General features: G+C 36.5%; 1 protein-coding gene across 1 annotated transcript in view; it reads left to right on the top strand.

The window, feature by feature from the left end:
• The window catches only part of C2CD3 (C2 domain containing 3 centriole elongation regulator), a 192,575-nt gene that overhangs the window by 39,966 nt on the left and 129,342 nt on the right, over window positions 1–23,267 (top strand). Inside the window, exons 8-16 of the mRNA XM_004381960.3 lie at window positions 2,960–3,107; window positions 6,296–6,447; window positions 7,315–7,530; window positions 8,330–8,442; window positions 10,463–10,581; window positions 16,645–16,767; window positions 18,070–18,555; window positions 19,651–19,802; window positions 21,962–22,208. Of these exons, the coding sequence (XP_004382017.1) occupies window positions 2,960–3,107; window positions 6,296–6,447; window positions 7,315–7,530; window positions 8,330–8,442; window positions 10,463–10,581; window positions 16,645–16,767; window positions 18,070–18,555; window positions 19,651–19,802; window positions 21,962–22,208 (1,756 nt within the window). The remainder of the gene's footprint in view (window positions 1–2,959; window positions 3,108–6,295; window positions 6,448–7,314; window positions 7,531–8,329; window positions 8,443–10,462; window positions 10,582–16,644; window positions 16,768–18,069; window positions 18,556–19,650; window positions 19,803–21,961; window positions 22,209–23,267) is intronic.

The following is a 23,267-nucleotide window of genomic DNA, read 5'->3' as shown; positions in this document are numbered from 1 at the left end:
ATGTGGTGGATTACGTTGATTGATTTTCTAATGTTGAACCATCCTTGCATACCTGGTATGAATCCCACTTGGTTGTGGTGTATTATTTTTTTGATATGATGCTGAGTTCTGTGGGGTAGAATTTTGTTGAGAATTTTTGCATCTATATTCATGAGAAATATCGGTCTGTAATTTTCTTCTTTTGTGGTATCAGGGTTATGCTGGCTTCATAGAATGAATTTGGAAGTATCCCTTCTTTTCTGTGTTCTGAAATAGTGTGAGTAGTACTGGTGTAAGCTCTCTCTGAATGTTTGGTAGAATTCTCCAGTGAAGCCATCTGGGCCAGGGCTTTTTTGGGGGGGAGTTTTTTTAGTTACCTTTTCAGTCTTCTCTTATTATGGGTCAATTCAGATTTTCAACTTCAGTTTGTGTTAGTTTGGGTAGGTAGTGTGTTTTTAAAAATTCGCCCATTTCCTCTAGGTTTTCAAATTTGTTGGAGTATATTTTCTCATAATACTCTATTATGATCCTTTTTATTTCAGTTGGGTGTGTTGTAATGTTATTTCTTATTTGGGTTATTTGTGTCCTCTCCTGCTTTTCTGTTGTCAGTTTGGCCAATGGTTTGTCGAGTTTGTTGATCCTTTCAAAGAACCAACTTTTGGTTTTGCTCATTCTATTGTTTTTCTCATTTCTATTTCATTTACTTATGCTCTGATGTTTATTATTTCCTTTCTTCTGGTGGCTGTGGGCTTCTTTTGCTGTTCTCTTTCTGTTTGTTCGAGTTGTATAGTTAATGTGTTGATTTTGTCCCTTCTTTTTTGATGTGTGCATCTATTGCTATAAATTGACCTCTGAGCATTGCCTTTGGTGTGTACCAAAGATTTTGGTATGATGTGTTTTCATTGTCGTTTGATTCTAGGAATTTTTTGATTCCATCTTTGATTTCTTCTATTACCCAGTGGTTTTGAAGCAGAGTTTTATTCAGTTTCCATGTATTTGATTTTTTTTCCTTGTTATTCCTGTTACTGATTTCTGCTTTGATGGCATTGTGATCAGACAATATACTTTGTATTATCTCAGTGTTTTGGATTTTGTTGAGGGTTGCTTTGTGGCCTAAGATGTGGTCTGTTCTGGAGAATGTTCCATGTGCATTGGAAAAGAATGTGTACTTTGCAGCTGTTGGGTGGAGTGTTCTATATGTGTCTGTGAGGTCAAGTTGCTTGATTGTGGCCTTTAAATCTTCTGCATCTTTGTTGAATTTCTTTCTAGAAGGTCTCCTACTATTGTGGAACTATCTATTTCTTTTCTCAGTGCTGTTAGAGTTTGTTATGTATTTTGGAGCCCTGTCATTGGGTGCGTAGATATTTAGTGTAGTTATGTCTTCATGGTGGATTGTCCCTTTGATCATTATATAACGCCCTTCTTTGTCTTTTATGGTGGATTTTGTTTTAAAGTCTATTTTATATCTGAGATTAGTATTGCCACTCCTGCTCTTTTTTGGTAGCTGCTTGCTTGATACATTTTTTTCCATTTGATTTTTAATAAATTTATGTCTTTGTTTCTAAGGTGTGTCTCTTGTAGATGGCATATTGATGGGTCTTGTTTTTTTTATCCATTCTATCACTCTCTGTCTCTTTATGGGTTCATTTAAGCCATTTACATTCAGTGTGATTATTGTTAAGTGTGAGTTTACTGCTGTCATTTTGTAGTGCTTTTTTTTTGTGGTTCTGATGTTTTCTTTGTTTGTCTTACCCTTCTGTGCTGACTTCCTTTTATTTGTGTGGTCTTTTTGTTTGTTTCATTTTTGTAGATTTTGTGTTTACTGAAGCTTTATGTTTTTCTTCTTTATTTTGATAAGTAGGTTTGCTAACTTAGTTTGTGGTTACCTTGAACTTTACCCCTATTGGGAAGGGAAAATTTAATGAACATCTGCTTGTTCTAAGTAAGGTAGGAACATGATTTAATTTGAAGGCAGTGATTATGTACTATTTTCTTCAAAAATTAATTAAGAGGGAAAGGTATAGCAGCTAGCCTGAAGGAGAAGCAAGTTGAAAAAACGAATATATAAATCAAATGCTTAGCACGGTGCCTGGCACATAGTAAATATTATTATAAATACTGTTACTTTTGTTTCTAACAGCAGATGTTCATTAAGAATTCATTAAGTTCATCAGCGCATGTTCATCAAGTGCTAGTCACTATAGGAGAAACAAAAATGAATGGAATCTGTAGATACTTTGCCCTCAAGGAACTTATACTTTGAGGGCAAATATGGAATTTATTCAAAGACCTAAAAGAAAAGGTAGAAAACAAAGATTATTACCAGAAAAGTTACCAGAATGGTATGGTATTTCAAAAAAAAGAGAAATTAATTCCCTAGAAATTCTATGGTTATGGTTATTTGTATATTTCTTCTCATTAGTTTACAAACTATTTGTAAATAAGGTGTCTCTTTTATTCATTTCTGTATTCCTCAGAACGAATCTTGCCATCATTAATTCTAAATATTTATATTTTTGCTTAATGGAAGAAGGCATGTTTATGAATCAGCCATTTCTTCACAAAAACATCGTATAACACTTAACTGATTAAATTATATATAGTTAGTTGTTACCTTTTTTGCTGTCTAGTAGACCGTAAGCACTGAAAGGTACAGATTGTGTTAGCTTAACCATCTCTTCATCATCCAGGTCCTAGCACCGTGCCTGACAAATAATAGGTGCCCAATAAATGTTTATTGAATAAATGAATGAGATCACAATCAGTGTCAGTAGCATGTTTTTGAATACTAGCTGTTGGCATCTCAGAGGAGAGGGAGTATAATTTGAAAGTATTTGTTAGATAGTCTTCTGTTTAACGTGAGTCTTCTGTTTAACAGATCTTCTATGTTTAGAACTTAAGGAAATTTTCACTAAAGAAGGAATAACAGAGCTGAAGTATCTTTTAAAGTCCTTGTGCTTTGTTTTTCTTATCTCTGCAGTGCTGAATTATCCCAAGGTCATTACTGGAATGGGCTAGGCTCTCCTCCAGATTCACCATCTCCTGGGAGTGACGTTTATTGCAGCAGTGAGCTGAATGACCCTCAGTATGACCAGAGTCTCCTGGAGAACTTATTTTACGTAGCACCTGTAAGTCATTGAATCTGAAGCTTTGGGGATTAGAGAACAAGAGTATTAATATTAGGAGCTGCAGGTACGTTCACCATGTGCCAGACAGAATGCTATGCATTTTACATGCTTTAATCCTCAGGAAAATATTATCCTCATTTTACAGATGAGGAGAGTGAGCCTAGTAAGATTAAATATTTTGTCTAAGGACACATACCAAGTAGATGTGAGAGCCAGGATTCAAATTCAGGTATGCCTGAGTCCAAAGCCTATGCTCTTAATTAATACATGACTTCCTTAAAGCTCTTCTAAGGAAAAGCTAATGCAGGTATACTGTCAGAACCACCCTTGACAGATGTCTATTCAAAATATTCCAGAAACACATCTAGTAATAGGTAACAGATAACTTCCATTGACCGTTAAGACAGGACATTCCCCTTTCATGCATTTCTAGTTGCTTCAGAGTTCTTTATTATATCAAGCCTTATGTTCTGTTCATTGGCTTAGAATCTTCTAAAGTCCATACATAATAAGTCCAATCCCTCTTCTACAAATAATCATTTTTATGTGTGAAGAAGATTGCCATCATACTCCTGATTTTCCTTTTATTCAGCCCAGAAAAGATAACTAATACAAAATTATTTATACCATCTCAGTGATAAGACAGTGAAGGCTACCAGGGTTCGGAGGAAGCAGAGAAAACTTTTACATGAGATAGTCATGAAAGAACATCATGTAGAATTTTAACTGAGACTTGAAAGATAGGTAGTGTTTTATGAGGCACGGAAAGGAAATGAAGTAGATGTAGAAAGGATGACTTGTGTAGATAAGCATGTTTTTGCACTGTGAGGGATCCACAGTGCACAAATGAGATCCCTGTGGATGAGAATTTGTATGGAAAAGAATGAGCTGTAAGGCAGGATAGCACATTGCAGCAGTCTAGAAGGCTTTGAATGCAGGTGAGGAGAAAATAAAGTAATCAAAATAGTGTTTTAGGAATATTAATCTGGCATTGATGTAGGGGACAGACTGAGGGGAGAAGCAAATAGGAAGCCATGGTGGGTTGTTGGAGGTGTGCACGAGAGAGAAACAGCCTGAATTAGAGCGATAGCAATGGGGTTGGAAAGGAGGAGATGAAAGACGTCGTGAATTGTTTGGATTTCATGACTTCCTACCTTAAAAATCATCGCTGATACCATGTTACCTGTAGAATAAAGAGAAAAGGAGAGTTACATTTCTTACACATTTTCTTTGTGCCAGGAACTTTACATGTTATATGCCATTTATTGGGTACTTGGTATGTGTCAGGCACTGTACCAAATGTTTTAAATTCATTATTTCATTTAATTCTTATACCAACCCCATGAGATCATATTATCTCTGACGTATTATGAGACGAAAGCTTAGGGAGGTTCCTTACAAGTAATTACATGGCAGAACTGGAATTCTTACCTTCTTAACCTCATCTCCCATGTTTACCCTTTATCCACTGGAGACTCCAGGCATACTGATTTAGCTTACCATTCTTCAAATATTCTATCTGTTTTTGTATCTCCATATTTTTATGCTTATAGTGATCCTTCTGCTTTGAATGTTGAAATGCCTTTATCCATCTGGTAAACTTCTCTTCATTCCATCAACTTGTCACCTCTATGAAGAAACCATCACAGACTCTACTAAGCAGAATTTCTTGCCTGAATGGCCACAGTATTCTGTGCATACCTTCATTATAGTCCTTACCACACTGTATTGTACAATTTCTCAAGAATAGGAACAAATAAAAAATAAAAAAAGAATAGGAACGTGTCTTCACTATCTTTATGTTACCAGTACAGCAAAGGCTTGACAGATAATTGAGTGCTCAGTAAATACTTAGTGAATAAATGAATGTATAAATGGCACTATGAATGGTATTTGAACAAAATAATTTTAGAAAATGTTTGTTGACTGGAAGGAGTGAACCAGCTGACCATGAGGGAACGGAAAGACCAACGAGTTAAAATGATCATGCCTTTTCCCAGTGTCAGTGTTTGATGTTTAATATTGACTAATATCCCCAGCTTAGAAATTCATCATTGTTAGCTTGTGTTTTTGGTTCCTGAAATTTTTAGCTTTTGAACAACCTAGTTTATGTTTACCCTGATTTCTTTCAGGTTGTGGACCTGTCTAGATTTTTATTGTCTTGTCAATTATGTTTAAAAGCTGCCAGTCAATAAAGAAAAACCTTAGAGCAAAAAGCTTCATAATTCACCTTAAAAAACTTGTATTGCTTCTTAGAAGGACATTCTTATCATGTTTATTTAATTATTAATTTGTCCCTATTATCACAGGTCAACACATTATATACCCTGAGATGCTGATAAAAGAGAGTTGGATGTGATAAAATGACTTTGGATTGGTCTCTTGAGTTTATGTTAGCAAGCTTTATGCCTTTTTTTGTTAATTAATTTGGAGACAAATAACTATGACCCTGTCTTCTCTCTTTATTTTACATTTTTTTATATCAAGGGCCAATCAGTCAATTGTAGTAGCTGCCTTTTCCCGAAATAGATGAATTACAGTGGATTTAGCCACTTGTTTCCCCATTAAGGAAATTTGAGAAATAAACACTTCATCTTAGCAAAATGAAAAGCAGAATGAATTACTGGTAGTATTGAGTGGTGAAAAAAAGCACAGTGTTTACATCCAGCTAATTATAATGAGTTAGGTGACATTGTACTAATCATTTGACCTCAAACTGGTAGAAATACAGGCTTATGGAGATTAAAATCTGGCTTTACTACTTACAGATATGGGTCAAAAACGGCTGCCTGACTTCTCTGAGCCTCTGTTTTCTCACTTGTAAAAATTGAGATAAGGACATCTTGAAGAATGTGATGAGTGTTAGAAATACACATGCAGCATTTAGCATAGTACCAGATACATAGTGGGCAGTCAGTAAACTGGTTGTTGTTATTAGTGAGAATTTGAAAGAAGAATTTATTTTCATTATTTTCTTTCAATAGAACTTGTAGGTTATTTTTGTGAACTTCAGATTATTTTTGTGTAATCAATAGAAACATGGGGTTATCTCCCTGGTGTCAGTTATGTCTTTGGTTAAGGGAATGATATACGTGCAGAAGAGAGTTTGCTTCCTTTAAATGTTTCATTACAACTGTCACCAAAGCAATTATCTTTTAGTGTTCCTCTTTTGTTTCTTCTCCCTATAGAAATCTGATAGCAGCATTAGTGATTGCCCCAGTGAAGATGGTGATATTATCCCTTCTAAAAAAATGAACCAGTCAAAAGCTCTTGCCAGATCTCCTAAGGCTGTGGACTCAAGCAGTCATAAGCTGAAGAAGGCAGCAGACAAGAAAAATAGGTGAGCCTCTCTATGCATGCTTGTTATGAGGCAGAAGCAAAAAACGATTACCTTCAAAGGATCTCCTAAATTGAAATAATATCCATTTTTCCTGCATTATCAGAGTGGTTAAGTAAGTTATAGTAACACAGTAAGTATTATAACTGTAAAAGATGTAATAACATGAAAAGATGGGTACCATAAAACTTAAGGGGAGAAAGCAGAATTCTAGGTCATATGTGTGCTGTGATTACAGCTGTTGTGTAGAAAATACGCATTAAAAAGCAAATAAAAAGGAATGCACAAAAGTGACAATAGTAGTTATATTAGGTTAGTGAGTTAGTTTTTTTCTTTTTTTCCTTCACTCTATTCCAAATGTGCTATAATGTGTATTTACCGTACTTTTTCACAAATAATGTGTGCGTCAAACATTTTTTGCCAAACGTGCAACCCCTCACTTGTTATTTTTCTGCGTGCACACTATACGTTATACATGTGTGCGCGTATTATTTACATGGGTGCATTATTTGCGGAAAATATGGTACTTTCATGGTTTGGGAAGAAAATCTCATTTACTATTTAAAACTGAAGTAAAGTCTGTATTTCTTGCAGAAAAAACCTTTTTCTATAACATCAGTTTCTATACCTTTGTGAAAATAAGCCTTTAGATTAGAAAGGTATTTCTACCTTCTGTGAGATTTCTTTCACTCTAAATTAGGACCTGAATTCTGATTATTAAAGCATTTCTCAATTCTTGGTGACTTAGGAATTAAAATACTCACTTCCTTTTCTCTTTCCTTCTCTTACCTGTGCAAATTAAGTTGTTTCATTTTGAATCTCTGATCGTATGCCTCATCGTGTCTTTACTTATGTATGAATTCCTTTCAGAAATTTGGTTGAACAGCAGATGCTCTCAGAAACTCTGGAAGATGCCCAAATGATGACATTAAGTGTGGACAGACTGGCCCTTCTGGGTAGAACACATTCAGTCAGGATTATCATTGAAACAATGGGAGTTCCTCCAGATAGTCCTCAGATGATGCTTGGTAAAAAAAACTTTGCTGGGAAACCACCTAGCCTGACAACTAGCCTAGCAAAAAAACGGTATGTCTTCTATATGGGAAAGCTAAATTTGACATTCATGGAGAGTATGTCTCTTAATAACAACAATAATAATATAGTTGTATAACACTCTATGTTTATAAAATGCTTTCATATGCACCATTCAGTCAGCAAAAATGTGTTGAGTCCCCCACTAGGTCCCAAGCATTATACTAGGTAAGTATAGAAATAAAGAAAATTAAGACCCAGACTTTGTTCTTGCAGCCTTACAGTTAACAGGAGAGAGAAACATTTAAATAGCTGTCTATAATACAGGATTTTAGGGGCCAGAAGAGATGTTTATTAAACATACTGTGGGAACACAAGGAAGGGAGCCCTTAATTCTCTCTGACAGGATTCATGAAGACTTTGAAGAAGAGTTAGCATTGGGTAGGGTCTTCAAAGATAGGTAAGGTTCATTAGGGGGATTTGTTTTGTTTTGTTTTGCTTTATAAAGACTTTATTTTTCAGAGCAGTTTTATAGAAAAATTGTACAGAAAGTACAGTCTCCATATGCCCTCTTCCCCCTTGCACATTGTTTCTTAATATTCTACATTCCTGTCGTACATTTATTAAAATTGATAAACCAGTGTTGATACATTATTATTGTCTTAAGTCCATAGTGTACGTTAGGGTTTACTCTTTGTGTTGTACAGTCCTATGAGTTTTGACAAATGCTTAATGTCATGTGTCCATCATTATAGTATCATATAGTTTCATTGCCCTGAAAATGCCCTGTGCTCCATCTGTTTATCCTGTTTGGTTTGCTTTTTTTAATCTCCTTTTTTGTTTTGATTTTTAGCACTTTCTTTGTGGAATATCACTTTCCTGTGGGCTTTTCCAAAAGTGGATTGAGAAAGTCAGCTTTGATCACCGAGGTCATTCGACTTGCCTCCAGTAAAATTACAGATGGAAGTAAGAGAGAGACTGGTTTTCTGCTCCTTAGACATTTTGACCTTTGAAGAATTTTTGAACTCCTAATTACTCATCTGACATTTATAGTATCATAAAATTTTAGAACTAGAAAGAAATTTTAAATTAATCTACTCTAATTCCTTTATTTCATAAGTGAGTTAACTGGTCCAGAAATGCTGTGTCCTGATTCAAGGCAGCAAATCAGTAACATAGCTGAGACTAGAGCTAAGGACTTCTGACGCTTAGATCATGTTCTTACAACTATAGAGGAAACTGAGGCATTAATCAATTAAGTAGCTTGTCTAAGATCATACAACTGGCTTATGATATAACCAGAATTTGAACCCAGAACCGTTTAGATTCCAAGTCGTGTGCTCTAACCTACTTTGCTTCTCAAACATTATTATTATTTTTGGCCACAGTGATTGAGTTCTCCACATGTCTTTCTTAGAAAGAGCGTATGGGAAGTGTGGAATAAGCATCAAGCCAGGAACTGGAAGACTGGGTTGTGGTTCTGATTATACCACACTAATTGTGTGACTCTAGTCAAACTCACTTTTTCCTCTGTGAGCTTCTCAACAATGAAATGGATTGAAATAAGTATTTTTAGGATCTCCTTTCCAACTATTTAAAAAAAAAAAAAAACACTTCTTTGGAACATTGTTAGCAGTTTATTTCCATGAATTTTCTGTTCCATTATCACCCTAACTCAACTTCAGTGGTTTAAAAATAAAACAGCTTAAGCAACAGAGACTTATGTGAGAAATATGATAATATAGTGCAAAAAAGTACCTAGATAGTGAGGAGAAATCTGAGTAGCAGCAGATTGAAATAGAGTTCTGTTTGTACATGAAGGATTTTACAGTATACAAAGTGCTTTCTGACTTATTACCTCAGTTGATCCTCTCAGCACACCAGTTAGGTGTAGGTATTGTCTTCCTTTCTCCTGGTGGGAGAAACAGATAAGCTGGTCTAGTGGGTATGGGCTTTCTGGGCCACACCTTTTGTTCACTGTTCCTATGTGTGGATCCAGATAGCAAGGCCCAGGTCTTGTCTAAGAGTACTAACAGAAGTATATAGAGTCAAGAATTAAGATGGCTAGAGATGAATAGAGACATCAGTAGGTCAGAATGGACAGTTTGAATGAATACCAGAGATTGCAGATTTTCTCTGTAACTGGGCCTTTTGTGAGGGTTCTTCAGATCAGTTTTAACGGCCTAGAAATGAATGGACAGGAAGATCATTTTACAAGTGATAAATGTAGCTAAGGTGATCACTAGCAGCAGAACTGAGACTTGAACTCATATCCTTTGATTCTAGTCCCAAATTCCTTATATTTACCTGTTAAAGCTCCCATAACAATGAGCACAAACTCTATCAAACACCACCATCACTTTATCCCACTTACACTTGTTATTACAGCAGAAACCCCTTCGTTTCCATTCAAGAGATGGACTCTACCCTACCCTAACACTGATAACTAACTTCAGTACCTGGTACCTTGTCTGAGTGTGATAGCAGGAGTCCCCTATTCTTTAACCAGAAGATAAATTCATTTTTATTACTATGTTTTTTGATTCAGTTCTGCTATTTATTTATCCCTCATTATCACACCTCCATCTAGACCTCTTCTGAAGTACACAAGACATTATCTCTCTGGGTAAACCCTCTTGGTACACTGCCTACCAGCTTGTCTTTTAAAAACACTTTAAGTCATATCCTCACATACCCACCGAAGTGTGTGAATCTGTCTCTGTACACAACTTGTGCTCATATGCTTGACATTCATTTCTCAGTGAATCAGAGCAGCATAGCAGTGCTTCTCTTCCATACACTATACCTGGGGTTTTCTCATTGTGTCTGCTTTTCAGTCCTATAACCTTAACACTGTCTATGAAATCATACTGACTAGATTCCTAAAAGAGTTTTTAGTTATATTTGAAAGAGGGTGGTGGGGTGTGCAAGGTATAGATTGATGATGGCTCTAGTTAGATGGTGTGACATGTGGTTCTCCTTACAGTGGTAAAGTTCAAGCAGCGATTTGTGTTTCCAGTACAGTTTGGTGGCCCAATGATAGAGCACTGGTGGAGCTCCAACCTCACTTTCCAAATTTACACAAAGAAAAGTCCACAGAAAAAGGTACTTCAAGTGATTTTGACCTTTTGCCTTTCTATTGACACCAAGGATTTGGAGCATACTTAAAAGTATATGCCTGCTTAAACTAGGAATTTCTCCAGGCTCAAGCAACACTAATGGTCACAATTTTTATTATTACTGTTATTATTATTGTTTATCTACGTCTGCTGTTTGTTATAGGCCAAATGTTATGCTACAGGCTGTAACATGAACATACTATCAGATCTAATCTTCACAACAGCTTTGTTATCTTCATTTTACAGATGAGTAAACTGAGATTTACTGAAGTTAAGTAACTTATCCAAGATCACCCAAGCTAATAAAAGACAAAGCCAGGACTCCATCCTAAGCCTTCTGATTTAGATCCCAATCTCTTAACCTCTTTAAGTGTGCCCCCTGCTATGAAGAGTTGACTGTATTTATATAGACTATTAGGCTTAATTTGAGAGTCTCCTTCCTGTTTTCAGGCAGAATTAGTGAGATATCCAGCCCATATCCAAAATAATATAATTATGAGTTGCAGTTTAGATCAGCTAATTCCAAGTGTTTAAAATCCACTTGTAACTGAAACAACATATATCAGTAAACTAGGTCATAAGCATTTTTTACTTTGCTCACTAAGAGTAGCCTTTTATGATCTTTAGACTTCCACTTTGGTATGAATAGCATGAGAAATGCATTTTGTTTTTTCAGAGGCTATAAATAATACAAGTTCTTTTTGGGAAAAAGAAAATCGGAAAAAGGAGGGGAAACACATAATTCCACAACTTTAAGACAACCTCTATCAACATTTTGATATATTTACAATGAATCATTTTTCTATATCTAGTTAATGGACTTCTTATTATTATAAAAGAATTGTGTATTTTTTTTGTAGAAAACTTGAGAAAGAGGGTCAAAGCCCATTCAGTGGGGCAGAGACAATCTTTTTAATGAATGGTGCTGGCAAAACTGAATATCCACCTGCAGAAAATTGAAACAGGACCCATACCTCACACCATATACAAAAACTAACTCAAAATGGATCAAATACTTAAACATTAAACCTAAAACCATAAAACTCCTGGGAGAAAACTATGGGACCTAATCTTTTATAAAAGTAGGATAACAAACCTTAACAACAGATGTACAAATAGAAGAAGACAAAATAGATAAATGAGATCTCATAAAAATTAAAAACTTACGCTCATCAAAAGGCATTATCAGAAGATTAAAAAGAGAACCTACAGACTGGGAAAAATTCTTCCAAAATGATGTAGCAGATAAGGGTCTAATCTCCAAAATTTATAGAAAACGTCAACAACTCAACAAGGAAAAGACAACCTAGTTATAAAATGGGCAAAGGACATGAACAGAACCTTCAACAAAGAATACATCCAAGCAGCCAACAAACATATGAACAGATATTCATAATCATTAGCCATTAGATAGATGCAAATCAAAACTGCAATGAGATGCCATCTCTCCCTGACTAAAATAAAAAAACAGATAACAAATGTTGACGAGGATGTGGGGAGATTGAAACCCTTATCCATTGCTGGTGGGACTGTAAAATGGTAAACCACTATGGAAAATGATATGGCACTTTCTCAAAAAACTAGAAATAGAACCACTTTATGATTCAGTAGTCCCACTCCTAGGGTTATATCCTACACCCAAAACCAAACACAATGCCTCGAGTCAATTCCGACTCATAGCGACCCTATACGACAGAGTAGAACTGCCCCGTAGGGTTTCCAAGGAGTGGCTGGTGGATTCGAACTGCTGACCATCTGGTTAGCAGCCAAGCTCTTAACCGCCGGGCTACCATGTCTCCAGGGATATACCCAAGAGACGTAAAAGTACTGACAAGAGCAGACATATGCACAGTTATGTTCATTGCAGCTTTATTCATAATAGCAAAAAAAAGTGGAAACAACCAAGCACCCACCAACAGATAAATGGATAAGCAAATTGTGGTACATACATAAAGTGAACTACTACGTAACTATAAAAAACAATGATGAGTCCTTGAAACATAACGTGAATGGACCTGGAGGGCATAATGCTATGTGAAATAAGTCGAGCATATAAGGACAAATATTGTGTGATCCCTCTTTTATAAGAAGACAAGAACAGGTAAATATAGAGAGACCAGTATTCACTGGTGATTACCAGGGAGAGGAGAGAGGAAGGGAAAAGTACACTTTAGACCATAAAATTGTTATTTTTGGTGATGAGAAAAGCACACCAAATGTGGATTCAGTGAGCACAGCACAACCAAAGTAAAAATGAGTCTTTGAGCACGTATGGGCAGGTATAGACACAATTAAAGAGAATGCTGACAAACTACAATAAATGTAGCTAATGTCAGTGAACAATTTGTGTGGAAATTGTCAAATGGGAACCTAACTTGCTGTATAAACTTTTACCAAAAACTCAATTAAAAAAAAAAAGAGGCTGTAATGAATATCTTTGTAATACTCCTTTGTGCATATATCAGAATATATTTAGGAAAATAATTTGTATTAATTAATGAGATAAGAGTATGTGCATTTTAAATTTTGATCAATAATGCCAAATTACCTACAAGTTTGTATCAATTTATACTACCTCCAGCAGTGAATAAACTTAAACATCTTAATTTCTGCCAAAAAAAGAAAACTTAACCAAAAGAGATCTACATAAATGGAAAAACATACCATGCTCATGGGTAGTTAGACTCAACATTGTGAAAATGATAATTCTAACCAAAGAAAACTACAAATACAATGCAGTCGCGATCCAAATACCAACAACATTCTTTAAAGAGATAGAAAAACTAATCATTAGCTTTATATGGAAAGGTAAGAGGCCTCAGAGGAGTAAAGCACTATTGAAGAAGAATAAAGTAGCAGGACTTGTACTACCTCAGAACTACTATACAGCTGTAGGAGTCAAAGCAGTCTGGTACTGGTACAATGATAGACACACTGACCAATGGAACAGAACTGAGAACCCAGATGTAAATCCATCCACCTACAGTCACCTGATCTTCGACAAAGGCACAAAGGCCATCAGATGGGGAAAAGTCAGTGTTTTTAATAAATGGTGCTGGCAAAACTGGATGTCCCTCTGCAAAAAAATGAAACAGGACCCATACCTCACACTATACACAAAAAGTAATTCAAAATGGATCAAAGATCTAAATATAAAACCAAAAACTATAAAGATCATAGAAGAGAAAATAGAATCAATACTTGAGGCCTAATACACGGCATTAACAGGATACAAACCATAACTAACAACACACAAACCCCAGAAGATAAGCTAGATAACTGGGATCTTCTAAAAATTAAACACTTACAATGCTCATCAAAAGACTTCACCAAAAGAGTAAAAAAAGAACGTACAGACTGGGAAAAAAATTTTGGCTATGACAAATCCGACAAAGGTCTCATCTCTAAAATCTACAGGAAAATCCAATACTTCTACCACAAAAAGAGAAATAACCCAATTAAAAAATGGGCAAAGGATATGAACAGACACTTCACCAATGAGATCATTCAAGCGGCTAGCAGACACATGAAGAAATGCTCACAATCACTAGCTGTTAGAGAAATGCAACTCAAAACCACAGTGAGAGACCATTTCACCCCGCCATTATTGGCACAAATCAAAAAAACAGAAAATAACAAATGTTGGAGAGGCTGCAGAGAGATTGGAACTCTTATGCACTACTGGTGGGAATGCAAAATGGTACAACCATTTTGGAAAACGATATGGCGCTTCCTTAAAAAGCTAGAAATACAGACACCAAATGATTCAGCAATCCCACTCCCAGAAATATGTCCTAGAGAAATAAGAGCTGTCACACGAATAGACATATGCACACCCATGTTCACTGCAACGTTGTTCACAATAGCAAAAAAATGGAAACAACCTAGATGCCCATCAATAGATGAATGGATAAACAAACTATGGTGCATACACACAATGGAATACTACACAACAATAAAGAACAATGATCAATCTCTGAAACATCTCCCAGCATGGATGAATCTGGAGGCATTATGCTGAGTGAAATAAGTCAATCACAAAAGGACAAATAGTATATGAGACCACTACTGTAAAAACTTACGAAAAGGTTTACACACAAAAAGAAACAATCTCTGATGGTTACGAGGGAGGGGAGGAGTGGGATGGAAAAACACTAAATAGACAATAGATAAGTGGTAACTTTGGTGAAGGGTAAGACAGTACACAATACTGGGGAAGCCAGCACAGCTTGTACAAGGCAAGGTCATGGAAGCTCCATAGACACATCCCAACTCCCTGAGGGACCAAATTACTGGGCTGAGGCCTGTGGCGACCATGGTCTCGGGGACTGTCTAGCTCAATTGGCATAACATAGTTTATACAGAAAATGTTCTACATTCTACTATGGTGAGTAGCGTCTGGGGTCTTAAAAGCTTGTGAACAGCCATTCTATGGGTCTCACCCCGTTGGGAGCAAGGGAGAATGAGGAAAACTAAAGATGCAAGGGAAAGATTAGTCCAAAGGACTAATGGACCACAGCTTCCACAGCCTCCACCAGACTGAGTCCAGCACAACTAGATGGTGCCCTGCTGCCACCACCAACTGCTCTGACAGGGATTACAATAGAGGGTCCTGGACAGAGCTGAAGAAAAATGTGGAACAAAACTCTAACTCACAAAAAAAGACCAGACTTACTGGCCTGACAGAGAGTGGAGAAACCCCAAGAGTATGGTCCCCGGACACCCTTTTAGATCAGTAATGAAATCACTCCTGAATTTCACTCTTCAGCCAAAGATTAGACAAGCCCATAAAACAAAAGGAGACTAAAGGGGCTCACCAGCACAGGCGCAAGGACTACAAGGCAGGAGGGGACAGGAGAGCTGGTAATGGGGAACCCAGAGTTGAGAAGGGAGAGTGTTGACATGTCATGGGGTTGGCAACCAATGTCACAAAACGATATGTGCACTAACTGTTTAATGAGAAGCTAGTTTGTTCTTTAAATCTTCATCTAAAGTACAATAATAAAAAAAAGAAAAGAAAATTTGACAAAGTTAAAAAAGAAAGCAAGATTTGCCTATGATCCCATCACCAAGAAATAACTATTGTTAGCATTTATGTGTATCTCCTTTGTCTTTTTCAAATACAATGTACAATATATATGTAAGTCTTTGATAATATTAGTGTACTTAAATGCAGTCTTTATCCTGCAGTTTTCTCATTTAACATTCTCTTGAGTGTTTTTATTCATTATTCTTCAAAAATATGTGTGTAATCTTTTCCACATAATTTTATAAATATTTGAAAGTTTACTATGTCTATAATTTAATATTCTGTTTTTTACAAACATAGTAAATATTATATTATTATAAAACTCTCAATAAACATCATTTTAATGGCTATGTACTATTACATTGTAGGGCTGTGCTATAATTAATCATTCTGGATTATTGGATACCCAATTATTTCTAATTTTTAACTACTTTTAAAAAATAATGGAAAGAACATATTTATGTATAAGCTTTTGATGTATATTATTTCTTTCAAAGAAGTGGAATTACTGGGCCAAAAAATAGGAATATTTAAAGTTTTTTGTATTTATTACCAAATTTACTTTCTAAAAGTATGTTGCCAGTTTATTTTACCAGCTTCACACGTATGTCAGAATCTGTTTTTCCATAGCCTTTATGGCATCAGGAATATTAATTTTTATAATTTTACTAGCTTTAAAGGCAAAGAAGTATATAACCTAAATTTTATTTTTAATAGTGAAGTTGAACATTTTTCATGAAGAACTAACTCTTAAAAACAGTAAACCATTATCTTTCAACCTACTTGTGCCTTATGAAACCCTCTATAATCTTTTAGGGAGACATAGTGAAACCCAGAAGGGATGCCAATATGTGACAGAATATGGGATCCCTCTTGGAGGGGCCTCAGTCAAATAATTAAGCTATTTATTTCATCAAGCATTGTTTCTTTTGTAAGCCATTATGTGTTGTCACTTCAGCCAAAGTCATCTGTGGCTCCCCTTTAATTAAACCTAAACTTTTTCTTTTCTTCTTCCCTTAGCCAGAAGTAATTGGATCCGCATCACTTCCTTTGCGAGCTGTCATTCAGTCAGAGTTTCTTTCTTTCAGTGACCACCTTCCAGTGCAACAGGAAAGTGGTCAGACCCCAGTTGGCCCCCTCAAGGTATATAGATATACATTCATATAGTAAGAAATATTTCCTGAACACATAGTATTGTCTGGCATTGAGAATACAGCAGTAAATAAGAAAATAAAGGTCTCTGCTCTTATGGAGCTTATATTGAATTAGTGCAGCAGAGGTGCTGTGAAGGAAATAAATCTTATAATGTGGTAGCGATCACCTCAGAAGAATTAAGAGATAGTGGTCAGGAAGGTCTCTCTGAGGAGGTGACATTTAACATGAGATACATATACATATGCACCCACAGTTGCGTATACACACGTTTTTATTTCCTGCACCATTTGAGTAAGTTACAGACGTGCATCTTTTTCCTTAAATTCTTTAGTGTGTATTTCCTAAGACAAGGACATTATCATACATAACACTGCACAGTTATAAAAAGCAATTTAGCACTGATACTATATTCTATCTATAGTCCATACTCATATTTCATTGATTGTGCCAGTACTTTCCTTCATAGCAAATTTTTATCCAGTCATGTATCATCCATTGTATTTAGTTGTCACATCTCTCTAATCTTCGTTCGCCTGGAACAGTTCTGCAGCCTTTCTTTGTCTTTCAAGACACTGATATTTTTTAAAAAGATAAGACCAGTTATTTTGTAGAATATCCCTCTGTTTGGGTTTACCTGAATGAGTTATTACTATGATGATTGTAAAATGGTGATTTTTCTAACTCCATCATTTACTGTGCATGTTTTAACTAGCATTCTGCTATACGGAAGAGTGGAGCCCTGGTGGGACAGTGGTTAAGAGCTTGGCTGCTAATCAAAAGGTCATCAGTTCAAATCCACCAGCTGCTCCTTGGAAACCCTATGGGGAAGTTCTACCCTGTCCTATAGGGTCGCTGGGAGTCGGAATCGAGTTGACAGCAGCGGGTATATGGAAGAGTTATCCCTTTTCTTGTATTTATTTATACCAGTATGGACACGTTGATTGTTACATTATTCAGTAGGTTATAATCCATTGCTGTTAGTGTTCATTTTGATGTTCAAATTGTCTCAGATTTGGCCAGTGGAAGCCCTTTTATCTGGCTTCTGTGGCCTTTCAATATTTCTCCTTCATTTTATGGGCACTTATTTTCTGACAAACGAAAATATTCCAGGCTTATATTATTGATAAATCATCTTCCTAGCTTTTCTTAGTCCTGGCAAGTTAATGTATACACAGTGTGTTAGCGTTCTTGGTATTTTGGTATTTGAGGATGAGTTAATTCATTTCCTAACAATCTGATTCTGATTCTAGGTGACATAGTTATGGACTCTTTTCCTTTTGTGTTTTATAGGTGACTGTGGAGCTTGTTATAGATAACAAAGATTTCACTGGTATTAATACTAATCTAGGTAGCAGCAAGCATACCCCACTTTGTGCTCCTGCAAGTCCAGAGAAGATACTACCAGAAACTAAACAACATGTTACTGGGGCCGGAAATCCACAGTCCCTAAATCAAATTCATGAAGAAACTGCAAAGGAAGAACAGAATTTTGTCCACCCAAAGTCACCAAGCCCTGTAGTGCCAAATCCTTCAACCTTCATGGCTGTGCCAGCCTCCTATAGTTTAGTAAATCAGACAAGTGAGTCAGCAAAAGAGAGTGCTTTACTGTTGCATGTGCTGTTAATGGTGCCAGATGGAAAAGATTTCATTACTGGAGAATCTGAGAAACAACTACCATGCAATGTTTATTTAAATTGTAAACTCTTCAGCACAGAGGAAGTCACCAGATCTGTGATCGCGTGGGGCACAACACAACCAGTCTTTAACTTTTCTCAGGTAACTTTATACATGTCTTAACATTCCATATCCATTAAAGGTGGATATGTTCAGACTGGAAGAGACCTTTACAACCATCTGGTGTGCCAGACAATCCCACTATTGAATGGCAAAAGGAAAAGACATTGCCAGCATTTTAAAGCTTTTTGTGTCTTTCTATTCTGTCTCAGCTGATATGCCTTCCTACTTTTCTTTTCTCTGAGTTGTGGATTCTACACCTTTTTGTTTCCTGTAGGACGTTGATCAGTTAAGCATCCCCTTTCTTTCCTGTATCTTCAATCCCTATTTTATTTATTTTTCCGCACTCTCATTTATTCCTCCATTTATTTCAGTATTCATCAGTATTCATGTCTTCTGTTTTTACCGCTCATGTTTTCTGTTGGTTTCATTATTATGGCTTCTCTTTCCCTCTGCTATTGCAGTTGTTACTATAGGTTGGGTTCCTTTAAATTCGTGGGCCCATTAATTTAACTGAGCTGCTCTTGGGTCTAGATCACTGGTTGTCTTTGTGACTTCTCTTTTCTCTTACTAGTTGGCTAATTCTGGAGTGATTTTACATTGAAAATCCAGATGGGTGATTGGTGTTGCTATGTACCGTAACACCTATTGGGCAGAGTTTTTTACACTAGACCATTTCATAAAATACTGTCCAGCCAATGGACTGGCTGACCTTGATGTTTAATCCTTGTCCAAATCTGTAGGCATTCTTGTTTCAAAAATACCCCCTCAGCTGGGGTTTACGAATGGGTCACTTTCCCATGGAAAGGATTGCATGAGCTTGGCAGGCAGCACGTTTAACATGTCTGACAACTTCCTTTGCATCCCCAAAGTCCCATTTATATGAGCTTTGTCATCAGTGAACTCATACTGTTTTGTATTTGGCCTTTAAATGTTGGTCTCTAACACCGGTCTATGGCTTCTCTTGAGGATACAGAGTAGGCTTTATTCTGATGTCTTCAGTTCCTAGCACTGTGCATGGCACATAGTAGGTTTTCAGTAAATGCTTGTTGAATAAATGTATAAATTAATAATTTCTGAGGTGTGGATCTTTATTTTGTTTTTTTTTTTTTTTTTTTGGCTGTTCCTTTCCCCCAGGTGATTCCTGTCTCTCTGTCTTCCAAATACCTGGAAAGGCTTAAGAACAATGTGATGATAATTGAAACTTGGAACAAGGTGCGGAGCCCAGGACAGGACAAGCTGCTCGGGCTGGTGAAACTCCCCCTTCATCAATTTTACATGTCATTCAAGTAAATGGGCTCTTTTGGAGTATTCTCTATTTTGCATCTTTAACTTTGTATGGGCTAAAGAACAACTCTTTTGGTTTGCAGCCATGACAAGCCCAGTAATAGCTTGGAGGACTTTGCTCAAATTCACCACAGTTGCTCTTTTTGTAGTTTAAGGTAGTTTTATAAATACTGCTTACCATGTTTCAGGCACTATGCTTAGTATCTTATATACATTAAGTCATTTAATCCTAACAACAACTTTCTCAGGCAGGTACTATTATTCTTCCTATTTTAAAGATGAGTTAACAGAGCCACAGGGAAGTTAAATAATTTGTCACTTATGTCACAAGTAGTGGAGCCAGGGTTAGAACCCAGATAGTCTGGCTCTAGAGTCCACTCTCTTTACCAAGAAGCTGCTGTTGAAGATTATCGCCTCACAAAACACATGGTTTACCTCTCTGTCACAACTTCAGTATTGCCCGCATCAGCTATTTTCTATGGAAATCAGTAAGATTTCCATAGCGAGCATTGTCTTTCAGGACCTCAGATTTGATTACTGTACCTCACTTTGACACCCAGTATTGATTTACCTCAAGGTTATTTCTATCCTCAGTACAGACTCTTTTATTTTGATTTAAGGTACTGATTTTTCATTATTTTAGCACTAGCCTCTTTCCAGCAGCCTTCTTGTGGTTGTCTGTTTTGAATGTTGTGTTTTACATTTTATAAAGAGCACTTTTATGAGCACTACCTCATTTGAGTCTTACTGTAACCCTGTAAAGGAGCCCTGGTAGCGCAGTGGTTAAAGCGATCGACTGCTAACCAAAAGGTTGATGGTTGAAAACCACCAGCGGCTCCATGGGAGAAAGATGTGGCAGTCTGCTTCTGTAGAGATTTACAGCCTTGGAATCCCTATGAGGTGGCTATGAGTTGGAATTGACTTGACAGCAGTGGGGTTTGGTTTTTGGTTTTGTAACCCTATAAAGTGTTATCATTATCCCCATTTTGCAAATGAGAAACTTTTCCTTTGACTTGAACAAGTCACTTAATCTCTCTGGCTTTCTTTTCCTTATCTTTAAAATGAGGGTGATCATAGATCCCCTATCTCTTTTGTGGAATAATTATGAGGATCCAGTGAGAAAATAAATGGGTAAGTCTTATGTGAACAGTTAAATAGTTAATGATGGTAACATTGGAAAGCACAGTTAGGCTGAGGAGTACTACTGGAATCATGGATGCCACTGTCAGTTCTAGGCTTTTGGTTTTTCCCCGTTTTTAGTAGTGGTATTAGTCTGGTATTTCCCTTCCCCCCTCATTCCATTAGACCCCATTCTTTTCTGAAAGAGCGTAAAACAAATAATAGCTACCAATTACTGAACACTTACCATGTACCAAGCATCATCTCTGGTATTTTATATTTATCTCAGTTTAGTCCTAACAACAGCCCTGTGATGGAAGTTTTATTATCTACATTTTACAGATGAGGAAACAGACTCAGGTTAAATTACCCAGAGTCACACAGCAGGTAAGTGGCAGAGCTAAGAGTCAGCATGGTATAATGGAGAGCATTTGGACTTTAGAATCTTATGGATCAGAGTTTGACTCTCAGCTCAACTTCTTACTAGTTGTATATCCTTAACTAAGTTACTTAACCTTTTTGAATTTAGCTTTTCTCATACGTTAATAGTGGATAATACCAACCTTTGCAGTGTTAGGAGGATTAGAAACAATATATGTAACGTGCCTACCACATACCACATAGTAGATGCTCAGTAGACGGCAGATACTATTGGTAATAATGTTATCTGAATCTTATCTGCCAGACACCAAAGCTACATTCTTTCCAGTTTTCTACACTTGCCTCCCTGTAAAATAGTGCTATTCAGCAAGCTTCTGCTGAGACACTTTTCAATCCAGACACTAGGCTTGGGGCCTTGATAATACAGAGATAAACTGGACCCATTCCCTGCCCTCAGATTACTACATTTTGAACTTATCTGCCTGGTAATTTTTATTTGATGGATCACTGATAGAATTCACACTTTAAAAAAACCACTACTACTTTCCTAGTTGTAGATCTATTTTTAACAAACTGAGAAAGGAAGCCAAGTAAGAAATGAAGCAACTCTCTAACGTGATTAATGATTGTTATTGCTCATCTACAATTTCTCCCCCTCTAGAGATCCTAAGATTTCTCGCCTGCTACTTGATGCTCAGTACCCAGTTGTTGCAGTGGACAGCTACATGCCAGTGATTGATGTGTTTTCAGGCCACCAAAATGGGAGCCTTCGAGTCTTTTTAGCTATGGGTTCTTCAGATCAGATAATGGCACTGCAAAGATTAAAGAATGAAGAAGGGACACTTCCTCCCTTCAGTCCTAGGCCAGCCCATTTCCTGGACCAGCCTTCTAAAGCATCTGTTGCTATGGTAGGTGACTGAAACCTTGATTGTTCACAAAAACTATAATCTCATTTTATCTTGCATATTTTAGTAAAACCACTGCCCAAATCCTTATTTCAGTAATGAAAGACTGAATAAAAGATCGTAACTGGTACTCCAGGGCTTCCTATAAATCAAATGAATCATTAGTATTTTTCTGATGTGGTTTAAGTGGATCTCTGTGTCCCTCTGAGCTCCCTGAACTTATAAAGAAAATCTAACTGGGCAACCAAATCTTAATCTTATAATTTACTTAATTGCCTTTAAAAAAGTGAGGTGATGTGGAGATTATAAATGTGAACCAGCAAGATCTTACTTGGTTACCTGGCTAAGGCCATATTGGAAAGTTAGTAGTGAGGTTCCTTGCTTTTCTACTATAACTTAAAAGTAATTTGTTTTATACAGTGCTCTGCAATTGAGAAAGCACATTGACATACTTTATCTTGATAGTTTATTTCCCTAATAACTATGTGAAGTGGATCATTGTGAGATTCAGAGGGGATATGGTACTTGTCCAAAGCCACATAGCTAGAATTGGGAGAACTGGGGTTCAGGCAGATCTTCCGACTCCCAATTCCAGTCTTCATTCCACTATATCATGTCATACTGTATCTAACACTTACTGCCTTTACCAACCAAAACAAACCAAACCCGTTGCCGTCAAGTCAATTCCGCCTCATAGCCACCCTATAGGACAGAGTAGAGCTGCCCCATAGAGTTTCCAAGGAGCTCCTGGTGGATTCGAACTGCCAATCTTTTGGTTAGTAATCATAGGTCTTAACCACTACGCCACCAGCGTTTTTACCAGTATAGCGAAATCACAGTCTCCATGCTATTTAAGTATGTAATTTTTTAAAATCTGAATCTGAATGACAAATTTAAATGTCTCTCCTCTAGCAGGGAAAGAAGATTAAGAAAATATCCATTAGTAGGGTATTGTTTATTCGTATGTTTTGAATTCTAAACTTTTCTTTGCTGTTTCTATTAGATATTAGTGTCTATCAATAAATAATAGTGTTTTTTAATTTAAAAATTAAAAGCACAAGT

The sequence above is a fragment of the Trichechus manatus genome, unplaced genomic scaffold (assembly GCF_000243295.1).
Source record: "Trichechus manatus latirostris isolate Lorelei unplaced genomic scaffold, TriManLat1.0 scaffold00088, whole genome shotgun sequence".
Lineage (NCBI taxonomy): Eukaryota > Metazoa > Chordata > Mammalia > Sirenia > Trichechidae > Trichechus > Trichechus manatus.
This window is presented reverse-complemented; position numbering and strand designations above follow the sequence as displayed.